Source organism: Megascapheus bottae, chromosome X (assembly GCF_031878675.1).
Source record: "Megascapheus bottae isolate mThoBot1 chromosome X, mThoBot2.hap1, whole genome shotgun sequence".
Taxonomy (NCBI): domain Eukaryota; kingdom Metazoa; phylum Chordata; class Mammalia; order Rodentia; family Geomyidae; genus Megascapheus; species Megascapheus bottae.
Genome location: NC_143547.1, coordinates 39,191,413 through 39,213,869, shown reverse-complemented (window position 1 = coordinate 39,213,869; position 22,457 = coordinate 39,191,413). Strand labels below are relative to the sequence as shown.

At 40.4% G+C, this 22,457-nt stretch overlaps 1 protein-coding gene across 1 annotated transcript in view; it reads right to left on the bottom strand.

Moving 5' to 3' along the window:
• Hdac8 (histone deacetylase 8) overlaps nt 1-22,457 on the bottom strand; it is a 246,324-nt gene that overhangs the window by 141,785 nt on the left and 82,082 nt on the right. Inside the window, exons 6-7 of the mRNA XM_090326956.1 lie at nt 18,468-18,545; nt 17,316-17,424 (exon numbers count right to left, since the gene is read on the bottom strand). Of these exons, the coding sequence (XP_090183082.1) occupies nt 17,316-17,424; nt 18,468-18,545 (187 nt within the window). The remainder of the gene's footprint in view (nt 1-17,315; nt 17,425-18,467; nt 18,546-22,457) is intronic.

Sequence of the window (22,457 nt, the reverse complement as noted above, 5' to 3'; positions counted from 1 at the left end):
TCACAATTTATAAAATAGGTACTATTATTATTAACTTTGTCTTACAGATGAGGAAACTTCCTCATAAATAGTTTAATCAATCTATACAGAGTTGGAGGCATGGCTCAGCAGTACAGTGCCTGCCTGAAAGTCAAGTTCTTAAATTCAAATCCCACTACTTAAAAAAAAAGCAAGGGCTGGGAGCATAGCCTAGTGGTAGAGTGCTTGCCTGGCATGCACGAAGCCCTGGGTTCAATTCCTCAGTACCACATACACAGAAAAAGCTGGAAGTGGTGCTGCGGCTCAAGTGGCATGGTGCTACCTTCAAGGACAGGCCCTGAGTTTTCAAGCCCCAGGACTAGAATAAAAAGCAACACACAGCTATTAAGTAGCAGAGCTACAGCTCTGCACAGAATAAGTGCTTGAAACCATAGCAATCTACTTGCTTCTGTGACTTTGTGAGTGAAGTGACTTCCTGACCTGCACACCAGGTGCTGTGCCAGCCACTTCACCCAAATTATTTCACATAAAACAGCAGCCACCACAGTGCCATCATTTTTTTCAGTGTTAATCGTCTCAAGGGAGCTCTGGTCTTATTATTCCTTCATTTCAAAGCCTTCATTCGCTCTTCTAATGCTTATAGAATATGGTACAAATTTTCAGAGCTGTGAACCCCAGCTCTCATGATGTGGTTCCCACCCATGTTTTCAATCTTTGCAACTTCCTCCTGCCATGCCATTTATAGTCCAGCCAACCTAAACCACTGTGATCCTTTGTACACAGTGTAGCTTCTTCTGACTTTGATCTTACTCTGTGTTCTGCTCTAAAATTTCTATATATTCAAACTTGACCCACATTTTATAAATACACATACACATTCACACACTTTGTAAAGACATACTAATTAGGTACCCTCTAAAACCAAGATTGAATGTAACCTCCTTAATTAAGTCTTTTTTCTACAGTATTTATTACCTTTGAATGCCCACAGCATCTGAGACCTTATGGTTCTAACAAACTTCTATGGTTTATTTTATTCAAATTATGTGTGAATATGAAAATCAATGTATAGCTAACATTTTAAAACTTCCCCTAACTTCCTTGAGGGCAGACTCAATACTTCATACATAGTAGGCATTCAATAAATAGTCATTAAATGAATAAATGAATAAAATTGCTTTGAGGAAAGTTTCCCTAACTACTGTAACTGTATTGTTCACTATACAGAAAATCATTAATTTTAGGTTTTGTGAAAGTGTAAAATCTCTTCTCCAGAAAGGAGGGGGAGGAAAGGCATCTCATTACACTACATTAGTAACTTCCACATAAACACGTAAGACATTCATCTCAAATTCAGTTTTCTTGATGAGAAACTTGATTCCTCTCAACCCCCCAGTCTTCAAGAGTCTGGTTTTCAGAGGAGGCTATGCAAATGAGGAGAAGCACCCAGCAGGCTGCTTCCCAGGCTTTGATTTGGGGGGAAGGCTCTGGGGAGAAAAGCAAGGAGTGAAGACATGCATGATGATTTTAAGTTAAAGAAAAGTTCCAAACAAGATTATCCAAGCATTCTCTTGCCCTTGTCCATCTCAGTGGATCTTAGCTTCTGCTGCATAGCCATGACATCATTCCTTGGTGCCATTTTCCCTCTCACATAAGGAGATGGTTAGATATGTTGGTTAAAGAATTATAGTTCCAAGGCAGGGCCAATGGCTTACTCCTGTAATCCTAGCTACTTCAGAGGCTGAGATTTGAGGATCACAGTTCAAAGGCATCCTGGGCTCTAAAGTCTGTGAGACACTTATCTCCAGAAAACTGGAAATGGCGCTGTGGCTCAAGTGGTAGAGTGCTAACCGTAAGCAGAACAGCGCAGGGACAGTGCCTAAGACCAGAGTTCAAGCCCCTGACTGATTAAAAAAATTATAGTTCCAAAAGGCTTATCTCTGGGTAATGGATGTCATAAACATGTTGTTAACCATCTCTCTGGAATGTTAACCCCAGAACAGGGTTGATAATGAGGTGGAGTAACCCAAACCTGTCCCTCTAGTCAGATCTAGGTCCTATCTTCTGACTTTTTAGCTTGCACTCCAGCCTTAGCCACCTTGCATCTGCTGAACTTTCCAAGTAATATTCTCAAAATCCTCTAGAGACTTTCTTACCGCAGATGAATGAAAGGAGAAATTCCAAGTTAAAAAATGACGAAGGATAGACTGCAGAGAGAATGGAAAGAAATATCTGTTACTAATGCTTTGAGCTCTTAAAGTTAGTTTTCTAACTTTTAAGTTATTGCTAGAAGCAAAAACTCCTTCCTAGGACATAAATTTTGAAACATATTTCATCTGATGGGATTCAGAAAGGGGATTGTGCTAAGGACCCAAGGTATCACTAATCAGTCCCAACTGAGAGCCGGTCAATGGCTTATAGGTATGTGTTCTCTAAATTCCCTCCGTCTGGTCTCAACTCAGGTACTGCTGACTCATTCTGTAACCATTCAACCTGCCCAGGGACACAACATATGGTAAATGCCTCAGCAGTTCCTGAATATCTATTACAAATGGGACTGGGAGGCAGGGAATGGGAGGGAGGTGCTCCCTGCAGTGTCGATGATGTGTCATTTCTCTGGGATTCTTGGGTCCTCTTGGACACAACCAGAAGAAGTTTAATTTCCTACAAGTTTCTTATTCTGCTTTTAGCATCAGGCAAGCTGAACTGGCTCCACAAACACCTAAAATAAAACATCCAGAACTATAAAAAAGAAACCTCAACCTTGAAATCTACCAACCAACAAGCTCATATCCCTTTTGTTGTTTGAAATTTCATGATATAGTTTCTTCCCATTTGAAAGGGGCAATCTTTTCTCTCATCAAGTCTATTATATACAAACATAGATTTGAAATGCCTTCTCTTTTTTTTGTCTTGTAGTGACTCTATTCATCAATTTGTTGTCACCTTGGCAACAGAAAGGGCTGCACACTATTTTTAGCATATTGCTACTTATCTCTCACTATACCTCTTGGAAGTAAACTATTCTCATTCACACACTATTCTCATTCACACAAGGGAAAGTGAGTCATCCGGAATTAAAAGACCTTATTGTTGGCCTGAAGTGAATCGTCAGAGCTAGAATTAGAACTCTTATTTCCAATCCGAATCCAATGCTATCATCACTAAATCCCAATACTTTCTTTTTCATTTGGGAATTCCAGAGGTGCCAGTGAACAGGGTACCTATTATCTGGGTTGGGAGTGGGGTGAGTAGAAAGAGATAGCTAAGTTAGTGGAGAGCTAAGGGAACAAATAAAACAAAATGGAAGATTCAAAGGGTAACTGTCCTGCTAGCCCTTTATGTGATCTGGGATTGGTCCTTTTATTGGGCGGGGAAGTACCAGGACAGCCATAACGCACATGACATTTGACTTTGTGTCACATTGTTTGAGTTTAGTTGTCATCCATTCCTGTCCCTCTAAGCAACTTGCACAGCGCCCAGCTCAGGAATACTGGAATCATGTGAACTTGGGTCCAGTGTTTGTATGGCTGGCAACTTGAACAAATCACTTCCCTTCTCTGAACCTCAGATTCCTTTCCTATAAGACAAAAACAATATTCCCTTCCTCACAGGATTAGTGGAGTATTAAATGCTAGAATATTTTGAGTGTCTTCTTCCAGCACCAGGCACATAATAAGCACTCCACAATGTTGAATGAAAAAAAAATGAATGGCTATAAGTCAGGCCCTTTGAGTGCTATGTTAATTCTTTCAGCCCACTAGGATACTGTGGAGTTCAGCACAGCACACCATAGCAGTGACTTCCCGAATTGTATTCTAATGGTCCCCAAAGGCAGAGCGACATTTCATAGTGTCACTGCTTGGTTATACCTGCTCTGGGAATACAGTAATTCATTTTCCAGTGCTGCCAATCTATTACCTTTCACCAAACACAAAATTCACCCCAAGAAGGGGCAGAAACACAAGTGTCTTTCTGTTGTATAGAGCTTGAAAGAATATATTAAAATCGAAACCGACTTCTCTGATTTCTTAGGCAAAAAATCAGATTGGAAGCCAAAGAGCTATTTGGCCTTTGCAACCCCTGGGTAGTGATGCCTTGGGGGAAGGGGAGAGCTGGAGCACTTCCCAGCTGTAGTTACATTTGTGTGTATATTTACTGCTCAGGCTCATACTCTCCACACTTGCTTTTCACTCTCTAAGCCTTGAAGAATTCACAATTTACCTAGAGCCCCATTTAATACATGTGGAGAGAAATACAGGCCTCTAGCTGCTTCTCATTTCCTAATCATATTTTCTCCTCTCTCTATATAACCAAGACCTCTTGTTTTTCAATGCCATTGCTCTGCTTTTCGAACTTAGGTGGATAAAAATGATTTGTTAACAATAAACATGCCCCAAGCCCTTCCTTCACCCTTCTTTACCCAAGAGGGCCTTCCTAAGATTCAAAGCCGAAATCCTGCCATATAGTTAGCACCTGGCTCAGCTCATCACAATATAATATCCTCTCCCAGATGATTGGAAATCTGTGCAATGCCATCACACAATGAGGTGTGCAAGAAAGAGTTTGGGGATTGATTTTCATCATTAACTTGATATTGCATGGTTTTTGTGGGACTTAAAAGGAAATGCATTTTTATTACTTTTAAGTACTGCACATAGAGTGACTCCAACTCATCATATTTTAGCATTTATTTTTCTGGGGCAGGATGTATTTTAAACATGTCTATGTTGGAGTGTCTGGTGGATCATTTAGGATCAGTGTCCTGTTGCTTGATGAAATCCAGATCACTTCAATGAAATCCAGATGGGGAAACTGGGTCTCTGGCAATGGCTGCCAGATCTTCTCTATATGAAATCTCTCTAGCCTGTATGCAAATTCAAAACCCCATATCCTGGAAATCCCAAACCAATCAAGTGGCCCTTAGCTTCTTAGTTACTGGACTAAACACAGGGAAGCGATTCATTCTTCCCTGAGGAAATAAGCATTTCTTACATACATCTATCTTGGCACAAAAAGGGCTGGCTAAGCAAATTAATAGTGTAAACAGGATTGCACTGGGGAATGTTTGTCCTACTTAGGAGAATAAACTTTTTATGCACTTTATGCACATCCACTTACACACAAATAATTGATATGCTAATTACAAATGATTCTTAAAGCCCCTTCCCTGAGGTGCTGTACTCTGCTGTGGATCTACTTTGAATCACTAGCATATACATTGCTTAAAAGTAATAAAAAATCACTTAAAATATTCTGTGATTCAGACTGGCTTTCCTCTAATTAGTCTGAGTTAGTGAGGCTTGCCTGTATTTAAATAGGATAGTTTGTGACTTCACCCCTCCTCTATCTATGACATTCCTCCCCCTCCCTCTTCTGGGGATTCTCCTGTGAGGAGTTGGCACCCACAAGCCTCTTCACTGCTCCCTTACTACTTAACTGTACTTGCCTGTCTCTAGGCAAATGCTGCCATTTATCCCTGGCACACATCCAGTCTCACTTGTTAACTTGTTAGCTGGTTATTTGATATAACTTTTTTTCAGAATTCTATTCTTTAGTCTTTAAGTACCAGTGGATATGGCTGTTTTCTGATAGCACAATGGGTAACAGTGCACACTGACAATGAGTCCAGCCGACCTTAGCATCAGGCTTTTTCATCACGTGGTAGATTCCGGCTTCAACTAAACCCCTGTCCCGTCCATGTCAACAGAGCACAGGAAGACAGCTCAGCAGTGCTGGCAGCTGCTAGGTGTATGGCAGTGTCAGACAGTCCATTCAAAGCCATAACATGTTATAGCACAGCCTAAACAGTCATTTTTCCAAGCTGGGCTAAGGGACAGAGAAGTATCTGAACATTTCAGGGTGGGGGATTAGAGCAGGAATAAGAGCTTTGTGGTGTGGAGGGCAGCAGAAATGAGCAACATGGGTTTGGATGTCCTATCCAGCACAGATACAGTCATGTTTCGGATTCTTTTCAGAGCAGGGTGTGATTTTTCAAGCTGTCCATGTAGGACAAGGTCTTCCTGGCTCTATTTCAGAACTTGTACTATCATTGGAATCTATTAAACTGCTGCCAGGGAAGCAGGTCACTTTCTTCAGGGGGCAGGGAGCAGTGAGTACTAAGAAAGCAGGGAGAATGCACAGCAGAGTGATAGACCAAAGGAATTCCAAAACACTGTCTTTCTTGACTTAAATGGAAAGGACCTCCTAATGTAGGCTTTTTGACTCAATTGGGGTGAAGTGGGGTGGGATGTCATGGTGCCAAGTCTACATGAAACAGTTCAAGAACTGGTCATGACATATGAAATACACTGGTTGAGAAGGTAAAGAGAAAATTGGCATCATTCCTAACCACCTGGCTTGAGAATTCTAAGGATTTAGGTAAGAGAAATACCAGTTCCCAGTGCAACACTACAGTAGTCTTGGGGACAGGCAGGGTGAACTCACTGATTGAGAGCTTGGACAACTCAAATAATGAAGCATAGGCTCCTACCAAATTATTCCATACTGTCAGGCTCTTTAACACCTTTTGTATTTTAAAGGACACATCTAACTAGCAAGCAAGAAAAAAAAAACCAAAACAGCCCACCTTGTACTCATTTCCACCTGTGGCTAACACTAGTGGTGAATTTCATTAGTGACTGTATCAGCTATTTTCCAGAAACAATAGGCAAGTTTACATCTGCCATACCAGAGAGAGGCAGGAGAGATGTTTATCAAATAGAACAAAAGCATGTCATACAAATACCTTTACTTCCAGAGTGTTAAATTCCGGATGCAAAGTTTACAATATGAAATGGCACCTTCTTTTACTTTTATCACTAGGCCAAATGGAGTTAGTGATTAAGAAATGGAGTTAGTGATTAAGAAGTAGTGGAGCTGTGACCTCACTGAAGGCAGGTAGGATAATTGTGTGATGAGTTTCTGCCAGCTTTCAGATTGTAATGCAAATAGAGATGACAATGGAAGTAAGTCTATTTAATGGTTTTATTCTTAGATGCAAATTTCTAGAGTTCATTCCTTTTCATCAAATATAAAATAATTTTTAAAACTATATTGCTATATTTTATGAATATGTGTGCAAAGTTTGCTTTTGCCACATGTGAAGGTCAAAGGAGTCAAGTGTAATTCTTTGGATTCTCTTTGACTGAGGATCTATTTACTTCTAAAATTATTTAGTAAAGAGAGTCTGGAGTTCCAAGTGGTAGATCATTTCTAGATGACATCGTTATACTGAAAGAAAAACCTATAATAATCATTGAAACAAATCTTCTTTAAATATTAACATTAAAAGTCAATAGTGAAAGGAAATATTTTTCTTAAATGTCCTTTAGTGATGTCCCTCGGCTCTCTTTTTATTTAATGAGTTATTCCTTGAACAGTTTACAGTGGGATGGAGAATTGTTGCCCTACACGGACACATGGGCTTCTTCCAGGAGGAAAAGGTACTACAAATTTTGCTTATAGTTGAAAAAATGCAAGGAGATAAATACATCTAGCAATACCAGTTTAAAAAAGCATGTAAGTTGGGCATGAATGGTTGTAGTCCTAGCGACTCAAGAGGTACAGACCTGGAGGATCAAAGCAAGGTTTCAAGTAAGCTAAGGAAGAATAGTCTGAAAGATTCTACTTCTTTTTTCTCATATATTTTTATTATAATCAATAGAAGGGTTACATTATATTCACAAGCTAGAAGGTGCATTACTTCCCATACATTGATACCCTTTCTAATGTCTTGGTCCCCATTTCCCTCCCCCACCCCCGCCCCTCATCTTGTTTTCCTCCTTTCCCTATCCAACTTCAAATAACCAAATACACATATATAGCATGTATCAGATAACCAGGTGAACCAAGGGACAGCAAAGGAGATGAGAGATAACATAGTACATTAAAAACAACAATCATTCATTATATGGCTTTTGTTTCTATATCCTAGAGGTCCTTTCAATTAGCTTCACATTATATGGCCTTATGTATCAAGATTTTGCTCTATTGCAGATCTCTGCTAGGAGAGCACAAGGTTTCTACTGATGATGACAAATGAGGGAAACCATTGAGCCTATGTTCCTTTGAGTCTGGCTTACTTCACTTAATATGATTTTTTCTAAGTCTGAAAGACTCTATTTCTAATTAACCCACAAAATGCTGGACTGGAGGCACGACTCAAGGGATAGAGTGCTAGCCAAGCAAGCAAGTTATGAATGTGGGTCCCTAAGTTCAAGCCTTGCTACTGTACACGAAAGAAAAGAATGGAAACCAAAACATAAAATCCTCTCTGAAGAACTCTGATATCAAATGACATGTGACACTATTCACCTTCTAAAATCGAAGCCAGACTTTCCTGCATAGTAAAGTTAGTAAAGAGGATTCATAGAATCACCATGTTTCCAAACTTTAGGAATTCTGAACCTAAGAAGTACATTTTTTCAATATGTACTTTACATTACAAATTAACTGTGGTGGATTAAGAGATTCTTTGTTGACCAAAAAACTAATTTATACTTTCATAGTCACACAAAATATACTGTCTACACTACATAACGAGGTCATTTATTTGCATAAAGGTAGTGTGTATAGAGGTTTTCTGCAATCTCTTTTCTCTTTCTCTCTTTCTCTTTCTTTTGGTCAGTCATGGGGCTTTAAGTCAGGGCTTAAGTGCTATCCCGGAGTTTTTTTGGACAAAGCTAGTGCTCTACCGCTTTAAGTGACAATGCCACTTCTGCTTTTCTGGTGGTAATTGGGGGAAAAGTGTCTCAGGCTGGCTTTCAGTCACGATCCTCAGGGTTTTACCTCATTTGTAAGAGTAAAAATTTCATATTGTCATGTGATATTTGGGGGACAATACTTCCAATGGGTTAAGAAGCACACAGACCCAGGTGCAAAACATCAAACTGCTTCACTACTTTCTAGCTATGCGTTCTTCGGCAAGTCAGCCTGTTCTTTACTTGTTTCACTTCTAAAATGAGAATAATTTTAGTTGTGTGAGTATTGTAGAGTGTAGATCAAATGATGCAATGTAAACTTTTAGTGCAATCCTGGTCCAGGAACGTGTGCTAAGCTAAGTTCTTGGGTGTAGGGACATCATCTGCCTTATTTATCAGCAGCAGCGTCTGCCTAGTACAGTGTCTGTGACAGAGTAGATGATACATTGTTGAAGAATGGATGAATAAAATAGGTCCTTTATATGTCCTAAATAAGAACACATATCAAATGTTAAGTCTGGCACCAGGCACTAGTGGGTAGCCTGATAGTTTCTTCTCTTGCCCTACTCTTTCTTGTTAACTGATGTTTTAAGTAACATAAAGAGCTGGGAGGCCTGGAGCTTGGCCTAGTGGTAGAGTGTTTGCCAGCATTCATGAAGCCCTGAATTTGATTTCTCGGTACCACATACACAGAAAAAAAACAGAAGTGGTGCTGTGGCCCACAGGTAATATAATGACCTGAAGAAAGCCCAAAGACAGTGCCCAAGACCTGAGTGTAAGCCCCAGGACTGGCATAAAATAAATAAACCAAAAGCTGTGCATCAGTGACTCACAATATAATCTTACCTACTCAGGAGACTGAGATCTGAGGCTCACAGTTCAAAGACAATCTAGACCAAAAATTCCATGAGACTATTATCTCCAACTAATCACCTATAAGCTAGAAGTGGATCTGTGGTTCAAGTGGTAGAATACTATCCTTGAGCAACAAATGCCCAGGCCTTACTTCAAGCCCCAGGACTGCCACAGTCACACAGATACTCCTACCATAAAATGTGACTTAAGTTGCTTGAACCTGTGGTAGGCAGGTCAGAATGTCTTTGGAGAAGTAAATTTTGTTCTCCTATCTGTTCATATGCTGATTTATACTTCAGAGGCAATGTTAGAGTCTAAGGAAAAGTCTTGTGTGATAAACACACACTTCAAAGATACTTTATTAAGAATCAGCTGGGCGCTGGTGGCTCATGCCTGTAATCCTAGCTACTCAAGAGGCTGGCATCTGAAGGTTGTGGTTCAAAGCTAGCCTGGGTAAGAAAGTCTGTGAGACTCTTATTTCCAATTTTAGTCACCAGAAAACCAGAAGTAGAGCTGTGGCTCAAAGCAGGAGAGTGCTAGTCTTGAGTAAAAACACTTGGTGACAGTGCCTGGTCCCAAGTTTAAGACTCCCCCACACAAAAGAACTGGTGATGTCAGAATTTTCTTCCTCCTTATATGATGTGAGTAGGGCCCAATATAGACCATCAGAAAGACTCCACTCAGGTGTAAGTGAACTTTAGTGATCTTAACACTGTTATCACCCTAAAGAACAAGTTAAGTTCTTTTGGATTTGGCCCCTCTGGCTAGACTGCAAACAGTACAACAAATGTCTGGAAAAAAAAGCCAGTTGTTGACCAATAAAAAAATTAATTTGATCCCAACATCACAAAATACAAAATTAAAATAGACCCAGGCAATAAACAACTTAATTAAAAAACAGAGCTAGACACTCGTGGCTTGTGCCTGTAATCAGTCCTAGCTATTTGGGAGGCTAAGACCTTGATGGTCATCATTTGTAGCCATCTCAGCCAGATAAACCACTGAGACTCCATTACCAATTAGTCAGCAAAAGCAGTGGTAGAAATGCTTGAATGCTAGGTGAGCAAGCAAGCAAGCCAACCAAATAACAAATACCCTGAATGCAAACCCACTACCAGCAAGAACAAATAAGTAGTTCTTTCATTAAAGAGAAGCATAATGATTTTTTTACATGCAGAGGCCATGCTAATCTTATTTGCATCCTTCCAATTTTAGTCCATATACTAGGGAAGTATGTGCGTGCATGCATGTGCGTGTGCCCTGTAATTGGGACAGAAATTCTATGAACTCAGGACCTCGGTGTTATCAGTGCCTGAGCATTTGTGCTCAAGGCTAGTGTTCTACCACTTTAGCCACAGCTTTACTTCCAGCTTTTTGGTGGTTAAGTAGAGATCAGAGTTTCACAGACTTTACTGTCTGGGCTGGTTTTGAACCTTGATTCTCACATCTTAAGACTTCTGAGTAGCTAGGATTATAGGTATAAACCTTTGGTGCTCAATCTGAAATGTGTGTGTGTGCCAGTCCTGTGGCTTGAATTTAGGGCCTGAGCTTCTTTTGCTCAAGGTTAGCAGTCTACCTCTTGAACTACAGCTCTACTTCTGGCTTTCTTTAGGTAAAATTATTAGAAATAAGAGTTTCACGAACTTTCCTAACCTGGGCTAGTTTTTCTTTTAAAAAATTTTTTATTATCAGGGTGATGTATAGAGGGGCTACAATTAATTATATTCATAAGGTAGGGAGTACTTCTAGAACATTGTTATCCCTTCTTATGTCTTTCTCCTATTTTACCTCCCCCCACCCATACCAAAGTTGTAAAGTTTATTTCCAACATATTGCCTTGTGAATATTTCTGTTATATTGGTTCACTCTTTGTCCTTTGTATCATCATCTTGGTGTTTGCCACCCAGATGCTCCCCAGCAGATGAATGTATCAAGAAAATGTGGTATTTATACACATGCTGCCATTCAGAAAGAATGACACTGTCCCATTCGTAAGGAAATGGAAGACTTGGTAAGTGAAGTAAGTCAGACCCAGGGCTGTCTTTGAATCACAATTCTCACATCTTACTCATCTAAGTAGCCAGCATTGCAGGTTACTGATTTAATTTTTCTTGTGGTCAAAAGTGTCTCAATAGTGCTAAAAGATTTCTTTCAGTTTTGAGCCACAGGATTCAAGGGAAGCAGGCAAAAGTGTAAACACAGGTAGAATCTTCTATATTGACTACCATAGCAAACCCTACTTCACTAAACTAAATTATTTCTCAGCTTAGGCTAAGAACTTTGACTAGCCTTTTTTTTGCCCATCCTGGGCTGTGGGCTCAGGGCCTGGGCACTACCCTTGGACACTTTTTTTTCTCAAGCCCAGCACTGTGCCACTTGAGTGACAGCACCACTTCCAGCTTTTTCTGTGTATGTGGTTCTGGGGAATCAAACTCAGGGCTTTGTGCATAGTAGGCTAGCACTCTACCACTAGGCCATTCTCTCAGCCTCTGACTAGCCATTTTTACATACATGGACATAAATACTGTTTCTCGATGAAAACTCCAGTTCAACAGTCTCTCATAAGTCCTCTTCATTGAGAAATCTGTTTAATATGTCTTCCCTTTGGTAAAGTATCTTTACTTATCTTATGTGAAGTAAGGTGATTGTCTTAAACTTCTTAGTTGAATATTCTTAATAAAATGTGCCTTTTTCAGAACATTGAACTGTCAACTTCCAGGCATGTATCCTTACTCTCCACAAGTGTTATATACATAGCCTAAGAGGCATACCCTAACAGATAGCTAGTAAGAAATACTTTCTGGCTAGTCTAGATATAGAATGATAGGTAGGATATAGAATGATAGGTAGGATATAAGCTAAGTCGTAGCAGTAGAACTCTGACTTTCTTCTCTCAGATTCCACATGTTAATAGCAATTCATAGTGGGCAGGTGGTTGGGACATCCTACAGGAATTGAGGATTCAGAGTGGCATCCTACTGTTCATCACAAGCTCTCATATTCAGTCATATATAGATAGAATAACGCAGGGAGAACAATATATCTTTTCATTTATTTGTTCATTTATTTACTTGCTTACTTACTTATTAGTGCTGAGGATGGAACTCAGGACCTCACACATGCTATATAAGCAATCTTCCACCAAGTTTCACCACCACCCCACTACACTTTCTCTTTTAAATGACAAAGCTTGGGAACTAATAAACCCTCTCTTTGTGCAACAGTATATGGTGGGGGAGATGTTTTTGGGTTGAGGATGGAGTGAGGTTGGTGATTTATATATGTATCAAAATTATAATATACCTGTATCATCTCTGTACTTGGGCTGTACAGTTCTGTTTGAAGGAGAAGGTTTACTTTTAAAAGTAATCTTGAGGGGCTGGGAGTGTGGCCTAGTGGTAGAGTGCTTGCCTAGCATGCACGAAGCCCTGGGTTTGATTCTTTAAGAAGTGGTTTGGTGGCTCAAGTGGTAGAATGCTAGCCTCAACTAAAAAAAGTTCAAGGATGGTACCCAGGCCCTGAGTTCAAACCCCAGGACTGGCAAAATTCCAAAAGTAATGTTGAAGTTCTTTCATGCTAGTTAAAACAGAATTCTACTTATAAATCAACTTTAGTAATTCCCCTGGAAATTAAGGATGTTTGTGAATAACTGACCCTTGCCTTACTATTTGGCCTGGAGAAATCAAAACTTGAAATGGTTATTTATGTAAAATGGAACTTGAGGACTTTTGGTGGTATTAGAAAATGGTTATGTAAAGCTTCCACATGTATCTATTATAAGAAGTAATGCTAAGCTTCTGTGTGTGTGTGTGTGTGTGTGTGTGTGTGTGTGTGCACGTGCACTGATTTTGGGGCTAGAAGTCAGTCCTGATTGCTATCCCTGAGATTTTGTCTTCAAAGCTAGCATTCTGTCACTTAAGGCAGAGCTGTACTTCTTGCTTTTGGGTGGTTAACTGGAGGTAAGATTCTTATAGACTTGTCTGGGCTGGCTTTGAATCATGATCCTCAGATCGCAGCTTCCTCCATAGCCAAGATTATGGGTGTGAGCCACCAATGACTGTTATAATCTGACTTTTTTTTTGCACATCCCAGGGCTTGAGCTCAGGGCCTGAGCACTATCCTTGGGCTTTCTCAAGGCCTAGTACTCTACCACTTGAGTTACTGCATCACTTCCGGCTTTTTTTTGTCTATGTATGTGGTACCATGTATCGAACCTGGGTCTTTGTGGATGCTAGGCAAGCACTCTTCCACTAGGATAAACTCCCGGCCCCTATAATCTGACTTTTCAAAGAAAAGTTTGCATTCAATGTTAAGGGGCAGGTAAGACAGATTACAGCTGAGGAAAAAAAAAGTCATGTTATTTATAAAAGAAGGAAAGGAGAAAGGGGGAAGGGAAAGAGGGGCAAGAAAAAGAGAAAAGAAAGAGAGACAAGAAAGGAAAGGGAAGGGAGGAATAAAGTGAGGAAGGCAAGAGCAGTTTAGTAAATCATACAAGGTGAGGCAGCTCACTCAGCAACATTGGTAAGAGGTTCTTGCTTCCTCACCATGGGATCCAGAACAAATAAGCCATTTACGTATCCAGTGTATCTTCTGAGGCAGGCAGATGGGTCACAGGTAATAAAGTCAAAAGATACTTCTTAGAACTGAGACCTGGTTGCCAGGACTAGAAGACTATGCAAGCCTGGTTGGTTAGTTGGCAAGGATTAATTACATGTACCTTTTTCCCTCTAGTGTTCCATCACTCAGTTCTTGCTCCTCTGTTCCATAAGGAGCTCCCATTCTATTTCAAAGCAGCTGCCTGTGAAATTATATGACTACAGCTCAGTGGGTTGAGGAGAGATTGTGCCAAAATTTCATTTTTAGACCTATTTCTAATTGTAGAAGACAAGTCTTGTTCATGTTGAAAAAATTGTAGGTATGAGTCCAACAGATGGGAGAGATGTATGGTCCAGGAAACCTTCCTGGCTGGTACCCATAAAATGAGAGTGGTACCTTCAAGCCTAAGCAGGCCTGACTTCCAAAGAAAATCAAAGGAAATAATTCTTTTACCGCTAACGAAAACCTGGAAGCTGTTATTTTACGTGATCATTGGTGTAGCTCCATGAGCAAATGGGCCCTTGGATTTGTACACTGGTTCATTAGTAAAGAAGCTAGTAAGAATCACTCATTGCCTATAGCACTGACTACCTGTCTGACTGTCTGATTAACTGCCTGTCTTCTCTATTTGTATGGACACTGAATTTAGAGCCTTGAACTTGCTAGGCAAACATCTTGCCTGGACTGGCTTGGAACACAATCCTCCTACCTCTACCTCCTGAGTAGCTGGGATTACAAATGTGACCATTGTGCCTGGCTTCTTCTTAATAAAATTTTCTTGTCTTGCATGGCTTTGAACTTCCTTTTATATTCCCCATCCAAGTACTTCTGGTGGATCTTTAATAAATGCTAGGCTCTTTTATATAAAAGCCTTTAATCCACTGGGATGTACATAGAGGAACTGCTTCAGTGAAGGGAAATCATGTGTAATCTTCTATGAATGTTTCTTTTTGGGCTAAGTTTACTTTTAAAATGCTTCTAATTAAGTTTTATACCAAGAGTATTTTTAAACATGAATTACCATGGGATTAAATTTTTGTATCATGTAGTAGGAACTGGAGTAGGTTTTAAAAACGAAAACAAAGTGTAGGCGATAAAGAGGCATTATTCTTATTGAAGAACGATAAGTAGTACGTTCCTTGGGGGTGAGCACTGGGAAACCTTCAGTCTACAGATAATATTCAGATTTTCTAAATAGTGAAATACAATACTGGTGGAGGATAAAGGAAGATCTCAGGAGATTTTATGATTGGCAGATGAGCTTCAATAGGGGCACATGTAAAGCAATTTGTTTAGGGAATGCTATAAACTACACTTCCATGCTTATGAGGGGTGGCTCTTCAATTAAGGCCAAGCTGGATCTCTAGGAAACTCTGTGGATGGTGCCCTGAAGAGAACAATCCAGTGTTCTGTTGCAGCCAAAAAAAAAGGCAACAAATTCTTGGGCATGGTCAAGAAAGGAATAAAGACAAAGTAAGTCTCTGCTTATAGAGAATCAAAAGACACATTCATTGGTGAAGTTACATAAACAGCTCTAATCTGCACACCTAAAGGACAGAACAGAGCCTAAGGGGAACAAAGAAGGGCAATTAAACCATCAATGTTAGGTTCCAGTCTAACAATACAGAGGCAGCCAGACCACAAGATGAAAATCTTGAAGAGGCTAGTGCTGCAGAATGATTTAAGGAAGGATTGGCTGGCCAAATCTCTTAAGCTAAGAGGTACCTTTGAAGCATGCAGTTTTTCTTTTTTAAACAGTTCTGCTTTGTTTATACAACTGCCAATGATGGTGGCCAGTGTGGGCAGACTCCTGGGGAAGCCTCTGTTTGCCAGCAGAACTTGAGAGCTCAGCAGGGGTTCCTCAAGCCCTATAGTGAGGTTGACTTGACTTCGAGGGAGACTCACTTTTTCCCTGGCAGCAATGAGTTTATTTATACCTGACCCATCTCAGTTTTTGCAGCTAAGAGCTTAATAACCCACCATATCGATGTGTCCACATCAATGATCTACAAATCAAATTGTCTATAGTTATATGTAATTTGATCTTTAATTTTAAAGTGAAAAATAGATTTGGGTCAGTGGCTAACACCTGCAATCTACGCAAGAGGCTAAGATCTGAGAATCACAGTTCAAAGTTGGCCTGGGCAGATAAATCCAGTAGACTCTCATCACCCATTTACCACCCAAAAGCTGGAAGTGGAACAATGGCTCAAGTAGTAGAGCAACAGTCTTGAGTGAAAAAACGAAGGGACAATGCCTAGGCCCCTGACTTCAAGCCCCATACCAACACACGCACACACACACACACAAAACCACACACATACACACAAACAAAAACCAACCACACACACACAAAAAAATCACCCCTCACACACATGCAAAAAAACTAACCACATTCTATTAATTACAATAAAAAATATATGAAAAAAAGGAAAAAAAAACTAACCACACCTCCAACACAAATGAAAAACCAACCAGGGTTAGGGCTATTGTAACTCACAGACTGTGTGCTTAGCATGCACAAGCCCCTTGATTCCATCCCTGACACTGCAAATCTGCGAACACATACACATAATTCTGACCACAACTTTAACACTGTGGATAGAATTCGTGGATTGAATGCACGATAAAAAGTATAATCAACTGTAGCAGGGCACCACTCGCTCATGTGTCTATAATCCTAGCTACTCAGGAGGCTGAAATACAGAGGATTTAGGTTTGCAGCAAGTGCTGGCAAAAAAGTTAGCAAGTATGAGGTCCTAGTACTGCAGAGAGAAAGAGAGAGGAGCGGGGAGGAGAGGGGAGAGGAGGGGAGGGGACTATAGTCAACTGTAAAATTCACAGTAGTGCAGGGAAGTAAAGTCTCCATAAGGAGATACGCAAGCAGGTTTCTTTGGTTAAGAAAGTTGCTGACAAGTACTTCCCAGGATAGTCTAAAAGCTTCTTTGGGTTTAGTCTCAATCATATTAAATAGGAGGCAAGATTACACGTGGACCATGGCTTGGTTCAGCTGCTCAGTTCTCCCCAACCACTGTTGCTTCCCAATCAAATAATCAGAATGAGCAGTAGCTAAAAGCTACATAGGCATGCAATGGTTTTTCTTAAACGGTTCCGTCTCTGATGAGACCACAGCATCCTACAGAGATACCATCAACTTGCTACTAGCTCAGGTTCCTGCCATACCTTTCACAGATGTGGTAATACCTCTCGTCCCGTATGCCATCCTGAATGGGCACATTCACACTGTAGTAGCGTCCTTTCCCTAGGCCTACATCAGATACATCACCTGTACCTGTCAAAGAGAGAAGCACTTGGATCAGCTATTAAGAGCACAACACTGGGAAACTTAAAAGGTTTTTCTAACAATTGGGAAAACCAAAATGGTTATTTTGGAAAACACTTCAAAATTAGTGATGAAAAAGAATGAAGTTAAGGAAATGAATACAGAGATGTAAGCTAGGTGTGGGGGCTCATGCCTGTAATCCTAGCTACTCAGGAGACTGAGATCTGAGGATTGTGGTTCAAAGCCAGCCCAGGCTCTAAAGACTGTGAGACTTTTATCTCCAATTAACCACTAGGAAACGGGAAGTGGGGCTGTGGCTCAAGGGGTAGGATGGTAGTCTTGAGCTTAAGAGCTCAGGGACAGTGCCCAGGCCCAGAGTTCAGGCCCCATGACTGACCAAACACACACACACACACAGAGAATACAACATGTACGATGCTGGGGGAAGCAGGAAACCCATAAAGGCACTGAAGTTTCCAAGCATCTTACTGGATAAGATTATAAATGAGATGTAACCTTTTTGAGTTTTGTATGTCTTAGATTGATATCAATAAACTTAATATGTCAAAACCAGCCTAATCTACCAATAATGTAGTGTGACATGTCTGATGACAGTCTACAAAATTCATCTGGAAGGAACAGTGTTAATTGTCATTGTTATTGTCACCTGAAGTAACAGTTTTAAATTTTTGCATAGATATTTTGCAATATGATATTAGTAGCAACCGGGAACTGGTGGCTCACGCCTGTAATCCTACTTACTCAGGAGGCTGAGATCTGAGGATTACAGTTCAAAGCCAGTGCCACATAAAGTCCATGAGACTCTTATCTCCAATTAACAACTAGAAATCCGGAAGTGGTGCTGTGGCTCAAGGGGTAGAGCAGTAGCCTTGAGCTGAAGAGCTCAGAGACAGTGCCCAGGCACAGAGTTCAAGCACCATGACCACCCCCCGAAAAAAAAAAAGATATTAGTAGCATGAAACTAGCCGAATTGTGGAAAAGAATCACAGTATCTATTCATCAAATGTATAAGAAGCACACAGATCACTTGCCTGGGAAAAATCCTGGAGAGAATTTGTGCAGGGACACAGTCATGACTTTGGAGGTGAAACTGAAGGCATCTTCTACACCTACCAGAGAAGAAACAGCAGAAGGATTACTGCATATATAGGGCTCCTGTTTGCCACACCTGAAAAAGCTTAAAAGCAGCTGTAGAAAGTAGAGGAGATGAGAAGGTAGCTCATGAGCACCATTACTGAAAGAGCATGCATCTCTGGTTTCTCACCATCACAATTACAAATGCGGTACAACTCTGGCTCCAGGCCAGAGGGTACATTTTCAAATCCATGGCAAAGGATAACCAGACTTCCCCTTTCTGAGTAAAGGGATCCCTGGGCTCTCCTTGATTTGTGCTCTGAAAGGTGGGGTAGGACAAAAGCCCAGGACTGAAGTATTGTCAAAAGAACCAAACAGAGAATAAGCACTAACTTTTCTGCTCTACCACTGTGTAAGTGGCTCTAACTCAATTCTTGGGATTTTTTTTTCTCCCAAAGAAGTATAATAACTCTTTAAAACACATGCAAAGCAAACATAAGGCATTATATTGAAAATCTAATCATGAAGGGCCTCTCTCTAATGTAGATTTGGTTCTAAATGCAGACTTCCTGAATTCCCCTCGGTTTCTAGCAACAGATAACACATCTTTCTGGTTAAAATACTGGAAACAGAAAATAGTCATCATGGTCTTGTGCTTCATAGTATATTTATTACAGAAGGGTTTTTTTGGTGTGGTACTAGGATTTGAATTTAGGGCCTTGCTAGGAGGGGGTACTCTATTACTTGAGGTCTATCTCTCACCTCTTTTACAAGATAGGTCTTGTATATCTGTTCAGACTAGCCTGAACTATGATCCTCCTATTTATGTCTCCCATATAGGTAGGCTGATCATCCTTTTTATGTTTCTGGAATAGCTGGGATGACAAGTGTGTGCCATTATGCCCAGCTTATTTGTTGACATGGGAAGTCACACTTTTTGCCTAAATTGGCTTTGACCCATAATCCCTCTGATCTTTGCCTCCTAAGTAGCTGGAATTATAGGCACAAGCAACTATACTCAACTATAACAGTTTTAAAGCCTGGAGAAGGATTAAGAAGGTGACTTTGTCTCTTTCTGTTATAAACAGAGTCAGAAAATAGATGTCCAGGTATAAAATCTGGGATTTATAGTAACTCTCACAAAGCTACTACTTATATGATAACCATACTGCTCTTTCCTCTCAGGATTACCTAATGTGCCATATTGTTGGTCACATAACTAATCTAAAATGGAAGGACTATTAGCAAATTGAGATACTATCCTCTTTTACACTCCAAACAGTGATTATGTTTCCGTGTTGACTTAAATGTATTCAGTCCTCATTAGAGGCCAACAGAGATCTTAAAAATAGTATGAAGTCTATTTGGATATATCAGGTATGTTTGAATTTCCCAAGCCTTATGTTTTGCTCTAGGGAGGCAGTTAAAACCAATTAAATGCCCTAGGCAGAAAGCATGAAGGAAACAAAATGAAACAAAACAAAAGAAATGAAAATACCTTTTCAATTTAGATACAAGGTTACTTCATGAAAATCCAGGCTATTTACCCATCAAGAAACTATTAATCTATACCTCAGCCAAATGTGTGTGTGAATTCCCACCAACCCTTTCCCCCTACAGACTAGACCCTTTTGAATCTTAAGCAGAAAGAATAATTTGCATTTCTAATTTTAATTTCTTATTTATCAAGTGTCCATTTGTATTTTTTGAAGACGGTGGTGTCAATACTACTGGGAACCATTATAAAATCATACTTTCAAGTGGACATATAAAGAGAGGTGGAGGAAATGGGGTGGTGTGAAGGAGAGTGGTGAGCGAAGCCACCCCAGGAGGTTAGTGATAGAATCACGGGAGATTTAAAAGAAACCAAATGTGTAAGAGTTTGGGGGGTGGGGCAGGGGTCACTGGAAGGGAGGTGCTGAAGAGGGGAAATAAACTGAAATGAAACACACCATAAAAGTTGGCTGAAACAGGAAACTCTAAATGGTGTAGAAATAACACTGCAAATGGAACGAACGGTTTCGGGTGACAGTCTTATTTTGTTCGTATATGGTTTAACAGAATTGGTTCTATTCTTAAACACGAAAACTAATATTCTGAATTTCATAATCATTCATTCATATGACAAAAATTTTACTGAACCACTATTATATGCAGAGTACTGTTGGTTCAATTCATTGTACAGAAAGATCTCTACTCTGGAAGAAGTTAAAGTTTCAATAGTAAGAACTGACACACATGCAAATTGAACAATACAAAATAATACATAATTAAATAGCAATCAGTGATACAAACAATACAGGATTTGAGGCAGAAGGGATCCCTTCAGACTGGAGTGGCCAGGGGAAATCTGTTACTGCTTAGATTTGAGCAAATGGGTAGAAGCTGGAGCTGCAAAAGGGGAGGAGAAAGCAAAACTAAAGAAAAGGGAGGCAAAGGTGGGGATCTGGAAAGAGACCTGCTCACTGAGTAGACAAGCCAGGACAGTGAGTAGTGACAGATAGGACAGCTAAGATGAGAAGAGGCCTAAGGGAAGTCTTGAAAGACCTTTCTAATTGAGGGCTTCATAGAGAAGATAATGGCTTTTCAAGGTGTGCCCTGAAGAACAGAGTGTTGTTACAATATAGATTCTTTAAGCTATTTAATCTGAATATTTTGGGTATGTAGCCCAGTAATTTGTATTTGAAAACAGGTCACCCTTGCTGTCCAGTCAAATTTAGAGGAGGAGGAGGAGGAGGAGGAGGAGGAGGAGGAGGAGGAGGAGGAGGAGGAGGAGAGAGAGAGAGAGAGAGAGAGAGAGAGAGAGAGAGAGAGAGAGAGAGAGAGAGAGAGAGAGAGAGGGGGGGGGGAGGAGAGATTGTTTCAGGCTTAGGGTTAGCAAACTGAAGTGGCTAGAAAACATCCTAGGCTTCGTAAATGGCATAAGGTTGCTATTATGTACTCTGTGTGTGTGTGTGTGTGTGTGTGTGTGTGTGTGTGTGCGCGCGCGCGCATGCGCGCACACAAACACATGCGTACACATGCATACACATAACATTTTATATACTTTTACAACCTTTTAAAAATGGAAAAAAATTCTTAACTTACTGGCAACATAAAAATAAGCCATGGGTCAGATAGCTTCCCTTGTTATAGGCCATACAGCCTTGAAAGGGTTTTGAATAAGGTCAAGGTTATATGCAGTTCAGTCAATGTAGTGCTCAAAGTAGTGTTTTATTTTAACCCTTCTCTCTACACTCTGTTACCTTCAGTTTTCTGTCAGAGATCCATGTTTCTAGAATCCAGGCAGGTAAAGTGCCTTGAGGGAGGCTCCCTGCCAAAATTTACTCTTTTTCTGTTTTGGCAGCAAAGCTAACCTTAAGCTCAGACATATATTATTGTTTTCCTCCCTTATGCAACAACAATAAAGGAATCCTCAGAAGTGGCACTGTGGCTCAAGGGGTAGAGTGGTAACTTTGAGCTGAAGAGCTTAGGAACAGTACCCAGAGTTCAAGCCCCATGACTGACCAAAAAAAAATGGGCCGGGTTTGGCCTAATGGTAGAGTGCTTGCCTAACATGCATGAAGAACGGGGTTCGATTCCTCAGTACCACATAAATAGAAAAAAGACAGAAATGGTGCTTAGGCTCAAGTGGTAGAGCTCTAGTCTTGAGAAAATCCAAGCACAGTGATCAGGACCTGAGCTCAAGCCCAGGACTGGCAAAACAAAAAAAAAAAAACGTTAAGAGACAGTGCCTAGACCTTGAGTTCAAGCCCCAGGGCCAGCATAAAACAAAAAATAAAATAAAAAGAGTGCATTACAAGTGATGAAAGATGCCCTAAGTTTGTGCAGTGCTATCTCATTTTTCTTCACTAGTGCTAGGGACCCAAGACCAGAGCTTCACAAACATGCTAAGTAAGCACTATACCATGGAACCATACCCCAGGGCTATCTAGTTTAGTAGTACA